The sequence below is a fragment of the Salvelinus namaycush genome, chromosome 2 (assembly GCF_016432855.1).
Source record: "Salvelinus namaycush isolate Seneca chromosome 2, SaNama_1.0, whole genome shotgun sequence".
Classification (NCBI taxonomy): domain Eukaryota; kingdom Metazoa; phylum Chordata; class Actinopteri; order Salmoniformes; family Salmonidae; genus Salvelinus; species Salvelinus namaycush.
In genome coordinates this window covers 47,895,106-47,903,330 of record NC_052308.1, presented here as the reverse complement: position 1 = coordinate 47,903,330, position 8,225 = coordinate 47,895,106, and the positions used below count along the sequence as shown (strand labels likewise).

The 8,225-nt window shown below is 43.9% G+C and overlaps 1 protein-coding gene across 1 annotated transcript; it reads left to right on the top strand.

Annotated features, from left to right (window-relative positions):
- Nucleotides 1–259: 259 nt before the first annotated feature.
- LOC120026367 (intermediate filament protein ON3-like) lies at nt 260–7,807 on the top strand. The gene is made up of 9 exons (XM_038971215.1): nt 260–772; nt 2,094–2,302; nt 2,581–2,641; nt 2,779–2,874; nt 4,408–4,572; nt 4,890–5,015; nt 5,171–5,391; nt 5,654–5,700; nt 7,049–7,807. The coding sequence occupies exons 1-9, from the start codon at nt 296–298 to the stop codon at nt 7,417–7,419; spliced, it is 1,773 nt and encodes a 590-aa protein (XP_038827143.1). The 5' UTR covers nt 260–295; the 3' UTR covers nt 7,420–7,807.
- The last annotated feature ends 418 nt before the right edge of the window (nt 7,808–8,225 follow it).

The following is an 8,225-nucleotide window of genomic DNA, read 5'->3' as shown; positions in this document are numbered from 1 at the left end:
CAAATAAGGAAAAGCAGCTCCAATCCCTGTTATGTAAGTTTTGTACTCTCTCAAATTCACTTTGTGCGCTGTAAATGTGTAACATGATTCTATTATTTTTCTCCAGCATTCCTCTATTCTGCGCTGCCCTACTGCATGCTAGCCAATCATAATGCCCCTCGGTCCCTCCCCTTTCCAGATAAAAAGAGGGCCAAGGAACAGTGAGCTCCATCTACACGAGTCTCTCTCTCTCTGCAGCAAATCTCCCAGGCTCTACAGACCACCTACTATAGCACTTGCTAAAACCTAAGTCATCATGTCCACCAGAGCTGTTAATAGCACCAGCTACTCTTTGAGGTCCTCCTCTGCAGGCATGGGGTCTCAAAACTTCAGCAGCAACTCCTTTTCCCATGGCTATGGCGGCGGAGCCAGACAGCAGAGCTACAGCGTCCGCAGCACCGGGGGTGTGGCAGCAGGTGGCTATAGGGTAGTTGGGGGGTACGTGGCTGGAGGGACTGGGCAAAGAGGGGGCGGGATGGAGTTTGGGTATGCGGGCATGGGTGTTGGCGGTGGTATGGGAATGGGGGGTGGTATGGGTATGGGTGGTGGTATGGGGATGGGGGGTGGGAAGATGACATGTATGGGACCCCCTCAGATCACTGCTATTCAGGTGAACAAGAGCCTGCTGGCCCCCTTGAAACTGGAGATCAACCCCAACATCCAGGTGGTCCGCACCCACGAGAAGGAGCAGATCAAGACCCTCAACAACCGCTTCGTGTCCTTCATCGATAAGGTCAGTTTCTCATGAGTTCCGATCACACCAGGGTCAAATGCATAGTGCATTCCAAATACTTTCACACACTGGAGCTGAGCTTGATTTAGCTTGTCTTGTACAATGGGGCCAATGGAGTAGTCCTGAAGGTGCAAACCCCGCCCACTCTGCACAGCGGTCAAGCAAAATCTAACTCACCTCAGGTATTTTACAGCACTGCACGGTAAAATACCTGACCCATGTCTGGTTTGTATTACCTTGGCCTTTGGGAAGGGGCAGATTCTCTTGTGATTTCGGTTATCTCAAAACATTGTGCACAAAACTGAATGTACATTGTGAACAAAACTATGGAAATAGATTATATGACTAATTGGGTACTATTTAGACATGCAAGAATATAAAATGCAAACTTGGTTATCAACAGAAAACCCTCCCGCACTGACCACTACCCGTTTACTGTAAAAGAAAGAGTGGAAAGATGGGTGGAGACAGAAATAGGGCCAGAGGCACAAGATGAGGTTGGTTGTATGAATACAGAGTTTGTTGTTTGGAAACCCCTTCTAGCATTAGCTACTGACTCTTAAATCCACAAAATGACATGTGGGGACACTTTGTTGTCTGTAGATTTTGTAGGCTACTATGGATTTGTTGTTCACAGGATCCTCTTTGCTCAATGTGCCATTGTGGCCTACACACTCAAACAGGATATGGCAGGTTCACTGTCAGATATATCAGCCCATTCCTGCACAGGGCTTATCAACTGTCAAGTACATTGATTACATGCTTCAAGCATTCCTTATTTGTAAAGAATCAAATAATTCAATTTCTAACTGTCATAAATCAGTCATAAAACATAACTCTCATAAATCAGTTATGTTTACCGCCAGGTTAACATTTGACCACTCCTCGACCCCTCCTTCCACACCTTAGCGATACACACCTCCTCTGTTCTCGCCTCCATGCTTGTGTTTGGGTGGAACCCCACCCAGGGGCATGAGGTCAAAAAACACTTGAACAACATCAATCATATGTGTAACTTTGATTGAGAAAGAGTGTCACATTGTGCTGAAACACGGTACTCTGCTTTAATGACACATTTGTTTGTTGGCCATTCTTTAGTCTATACATACATTCACACTTTTGCTCCATCCATTCACTTATAGTATATGCACATTAATTCAAACATTAATTAATCCATCCATTCATTCATTTGTTTGTTTGTGCCTTCCATCCATCCATCCACCCTTCCTTTCTCTCTCACTCGGCCATCCCTTCCTTCCTTCATCCAGTCATTCACAAGTTTCAGTCAATGACACTGACCATTTCCCTTTTGTCCCTGCAGGTGCGTTTCCTGGAGCAGCAGAACAAGATGCTGGAGACCAAGTGGAGCCTCCTGCAGGACCAGACCACCACCCGCTCCAACATCGACGCCATGTTTGAGGCCTACATCTCCAACCTGCGCAGACAGCTTGACGGTCTGGGCAACGAGAAGATGAAGCTGGAGGGGGAGCTGAAGAACATGCAGGGCCTGGTTGAGGACTTCAAGAACAAGTGAGTGGGTTTGACAATAAAAGTTAAAGGGGTAGTTCACCAAAATTGGATTATTATTGAACTACTTTCTTCACTTAAAAGTAGTGTATGTTGTATAGTTCGTATTAAACCATATTGACTAGGAGGGACCCAAATCTGAGTCTCAAATACAGTGTTATGATTTCAAGGAACTTTTCTTTTTGATTGAATAAATTCAAATCTTTAATCCTAAACGTTCTTTCACTTTAAGCTTGTCAGCAATGCTTCTTGTTTGATTGATGGGCTTGCTCTATTCTCAGGTATGAGGATGAGATCAACAAGCGTACCGAGTCTGAAAACAACTTTGTTCTCCTCAAGAAGGTCAGTAGACTCGATAATTCCACAAGCCCCCACCAACATGGATAACTTATAGTGCATTGTTGCTTAACCACAACTTTAAAAAATTGGCTGAAGTAGAAAAGTACATGATCCAGGAATGTTCTGCGATGCTTTCTCAGGATGCAGATGCTGCCTACATTGTCAAGACGGAGCTGGAGGCCAAGCTGGACTGTCTTACTGATGAGATTGAATTCCTCAGGACTATCTATGACGCGGTAATGTACCATGTCTATGTTGCAATGGGAGTGACTGACAGAAAACATTTGAAAGCCTAGCTCAGAGATCTCCAACAGGTCGATCGCAAGCTACCAGTAGCTACCAGTAGCTCAAAGACCACCCACAATTCTGAAAGTACATGCAATTTTCACGTGTTCCACCGCAAAATGTCATAAGCAATTCTCATGAATATCACACTGCAAGCTCCCAGCTACTATTTAACCAACGGGACTTGACGTTATCCCACCCCTGGTTAGCCAATATTAGCTTACAAAGCCAAACCTAAAACAATATCTGCCAATTAATTTCCAGCATTATTCCCCCTTTCTGTCTGTGTGGTGCGGGCATTTGTCTATCACTCTGTGTGTAGCCAGTAGGCCCTTTTTGTTGAACATCGGGAACCGAATCGCATATGTGAAAGAGCCTTTCAATTGGCTCCCTGGTTAGCGTACTTTTACCGTTGCTTGATTAGCAGTTATCTGGGGATAAATTATAAAAACATTATCTGAGGATGATAATTCCTCAGTGCAGGAACAATATAGTGAGGAGAGAGCCTCATTCAGTTGTCCAATTGTATTTTTTTGCAGGCCATCTAATAATTTTGTCAGGTATAAATGTTTTGAACTCATATTTCACGATCTGACATAATGGTAGGCAATGTTTTAGGCATTAAATTAGAGATGTACTATTTCCTGATGGTTTTAGGTCCATTTCTAAGCATTACTGAACAAAGAGCCGTTTGGGAGCCAAACTATCGTCTCTTTTAGGTGAACGGAGCCAAATGAGCCGGCTCACAGAAAAGACTCTGAATGCCATCACTAGAGCAAGTTGATGTGATAACTGCCCTGTGTGTTGACAGAAATACTGTTCATGGAAAAGTAGGCTTACCTGGCAGAAGTGTATCATGAGTAAGTTCGTCATTTGTATCTATGATTTGTTATTTGCTAAGTTTGCCATGAAACGAGCAGCAGCACGACAGAACCATCACTAGACAGGCACATTAGATGGCACACTAGATGCACAATTAAAAGGCCAGATGCGCAATTAATGGGGAATTACACTCAAAAATATATACAGTATTTTTAAAAGTTTATTTAAGCAATGACATTGACATTTCCTCAGAGCATCCAATTTCAGTGTTTCTCTATAAACATATTGTAATTTTAAGAGTTAAAAACCCCCAAAAATCTAAAACCAGGAATAAAATAAAACAACATTTTGCAAAGAAATCACTGATTTCTAAGTGTTTTTTGTTAACCATCATTTTACCAGGTATATTGACAGAAAACATAGTGCACTACTTTCTCTTGTACACTAAGGACCCGGGAAAGAGTTGCATGGGAGAGGAGAAGAGAAGAATGTACCTATTTGAAAGCGATATTTTTTTTTGTAGCTTGCAACATGGTAGAAAAGGTTGGAGACCCCTGGCCTAGCCTATGCTGTAGATTCCATTGGATTTTGAATAAATTGTGTGAAGAGTAGATGCTTTCTGAAATCTAAAGGCTTCTCCCTATCCTCTCTTGGCTCTTCAGGAGCTGTGTGAGCTGCAGGGCCAGATCAAGGACACCTCTGTTGTGGTGGAGATGGACAACAGCCGTAACCTGGACATGGATTCCATCGTGGCTGAAGTGCGCGCTCAGTACGAGGACATCGCCAACCGCAGCAGAGCTGAGGCCGAGACCTGGTACACGCAGAAGGTAAGCCCCTTCTCCCGTGAGGCCCCCGAAACCCCTCTCGCCTACGTGACCTTTCCGAGATTCAATACTGGCTATGCTCCAATGTCCATACTAGCATATCACTGAGAATGGATGCCCAATGCCTAAATGCTATGCTAGTGTGGATAGGAGTGGAGGCTGCTGAGGGGAGGACGGCTTATAATAATGGCTGGAATGGAGTCAATGGAATGTCTCAGGTATCCACACTGCTAGCTAGAGGCTAGCATTGATGGATGACTTCACTGTTAAGTCTCTATATTTTGGCTGGTGACAGTAACGTGATTTTGCCTCTGTAACAGTATGAACAGATGCAGGTGTCAGCCACCAACTATGAGGACAACCTGAAAAACACCAAGGCAGAGATCGCAGATATCAACCGCAAAATCATGAGATATCAGTCTGAAATTGACATGATGAAGGGTCAGGTGAGTGCCACATTAAGTCTCTCAGTAAATATGTATCTCAGCGTATTTTTATATAACACCCCTGGTGTGGCGAGACTGTCTCTCCTATTCAGTTGTAGGGTAACCAACATCTACCAATAGGAACATGACTAAAAACATTGTTTGCCTGAAAACAGCGCGGCCACCTGGAGAACCAGATCGCTGAGGCGGAGGAGCGTGGTGAGCTGGCGGTGAAGGACGCCAGGCTTCGCATTAACGACCTCGAGGTGGCCCTGCAGAGAACCAAGCAGGATATGACCATGCAAGTACGCCAGTACCAGGAGCTGTTGAACGTCAAACTGGCCCTGGATATTGAGATCGCCACCTACAGGAAGCTGCTGGAAGGAGAGGAGAGCAGGTACGAGACTTGAGCCCAGTAAGGAGGAAAGCGGAAAGCATTCAGGCATGAAACTCTAAGATTAGGAGAATTTGATGATGACCAATGAGTTAATTTGCTCACTGAACATCTCCTCTCCTCTCCTCTCCTCTCCTCTCCTCTCCTCTCCTCTCCTCTCCTCTCCTCTCCTCTCCTCTCCTCCCCTTTCCTCCCCTCCCCTCTCCTCTCCTCTCCTCTCCTCTCCTCTCCTCTCCTCTCCTCTCCTCTCCTCTCCTCTCCTCAGGCTGGTGAATGGAATCAAATCGGTCAACATCTCCAAAAAGTCTTCTTGTAAGTGAATGCCTTCACATACCACAGCTATGCTGTTTCACCTGTTGCTTATTACTTATTCATGTACATCACAGAAGGTTCGTGGCACCTTATTGGGGAGGACAGACTTGTGATAATGGCTCATGATATGGCTGTCCATAAGAGTCCATAAGAGGAATGAGTGGAAGGGTATCAAATACATTAAACACAGTCAAAGTATTTATCTTCAACACGTAATCTGTAGATTCTATTCGATTAGATAGATTGAAATCGTACGTTAAACATCATAGCGTAGTTGAAAGATATGTGTTGCGTAGAAACACGAAGTGGGTGGCCAGCAGAGATAGATGGGATGAGCTGATGGAAGCTGAGGGTTGGTATGTGGAATTGGAGACAAGTGGGAGTGGAGTTGCTATGTGAGAGAAGGAATGATGGTCATAAGATAAAGATGGCGGTGAGAATGATGGTCAAAAAGTCGAAATAAAAAATAATAAAAGTACATTTGAATGATACTAAGTAGCAGTGTTTTTACAACTAATGCCGGTTTGCCCGAGGCTGATGCCGTGCAGGTGTTTGTACACATGCATATACACACACTCTCATTCAAATAAACACATACAAGAACACACACATACATGTAATAGTGCCAGACATGCACACAAACATATACAGTTGGCATTGCCGTTATGATTTCAGTTGTCCTTGATGTCCTTTGTTTTAAATGTATTATTATTATTATTATTTTTTGCATAGTTGTTTGCTGTTTTCTTCTGTCTTTTCCTTTTTTCTCTTTAGTTCATTCTCTTGGTTGTTGGTGCATTTGGGGGTTCTTGGGGTGGGGAATATATTTTTTTTAATTTAAAAAAATCCGGGGGGGGGGGATGTGGGAGGGGTCTCGAATTGTTGAGGGACAGCTATTGGGGAACTGTGGGGGGATCTTGGAGGCTTCGGGTTTCACAAGATTGTGATCATGAAAAAGGAAACTATGACTATATATTATATATCACTATCATGCACACGCACCCTCACACATAAGGATGGCTCTGTTGCGGCAAGACTGATACTTGTTTGATAGTGTCTTGATGCTGTATTGTTTGACCTTCATATTCTAATACTTTAATGTTACCCCTTCCTTGTGTTTTTTGTAATAAATAACAAAAAATAAACTAATAAAATAAAAATATTAATTCAAAAAGAAAAATACATTAAACACATGGTTTCCATGTGTTTGATGCCATTCCATTTGCTCCATTTCAGCCATTATTAGGAGCTGTCCTTCCCTCAGCAACCTCCACAGATGAACATTGTACATAAATAACACAAATCCATGTATACTCCAATAACCCGACATGTTCATTTCCACTTCTAGCAACGAACTACAACTCTTACCCCCTGGAAAGCAGTCGCACCACCAGCTATGTCAGCGGCTCAACGGGGGGATACAAGGCCAGCAGCACCAGCTACGGCAGCAGCACTTACGTCAGTGGCCATGAGAGCCGCCATATAGGCAGCAGCTTCGACCTGCCTGGCAGCATCACCCTGGTAGGCACCAACGGTATCCAGGTCTCTACTAGCAGAGACATGGATGCCAGCGTCAGTGTCAATAGCAGTTCCACTGTCACCAACAACAAATCCCAGACCACCTTAGTCAAGACCGTTGATGCCGAGGTGACCTTGAATGTGGCTTCTGATGCTGCGTCCAACCATGCCGAGGAACAGGCGGCTGAGAGCGACAAATGAGGAGATTTCGTCTTCACGGGCGACCGTGCAATTAGCTTACAGTGGATCTATCTGTCGCAGATATATGCTTCTCCAACCTACCCTTCACCCTTCCACTAGTTTCACTTTTCTAGCCAGGTTATGACTGTATTTACCTGCTGAACAGAACAGTGACATATCAAACAGGCTACATATATCCACCTGGAATCACAGGCAGTCTAACTGTATCCTCAGTCTAACTGTAACTTTTCCTACCCACAAAGGGTTTGTTTTACATTGGTAAATAGGTCAATGTGAAAGGTTGGGGGTAAGATTTCCCTAAAAGGCCCCTGAAAGTCGACCCCTAGTGTCCATTCGAGTCACCAGCAGGTGTCATTGTGGCACATGTTTTTCTCTCTGCTTGCTCTGAGACCCATTAAAGTACTTGGAGAAAAAATGACCTCTTTGTGTGCTGTGACATATCTATTCTATGAGTGTCCATAAGAGTCATTTTATTAGGTCGATGCTGTTATCCTCACACACACCAAAAGGGACAATTTCATGAAATGTGTCCATGTCATTCACCAACAGCATTTTCATAGTATGGAATGAAGATTCTATAGTTGTCAATGGAGACGGGGAAAAGATCAAAACACGAAAAGGGACACATTTGTACAAGAGATCAGAATGATAGACAGATGTTTATAATAACAAGGAGCATAGCATAGCAGAGGGTAGCTGCAAAAATGCAGAATTTCTTCAGACCATCAGTCTTGATAGACAGGTACTGGCCTGAACCATGTCACTCTCTAACCTCTACTTAGTGCAATCAACCAAACACATTCTGA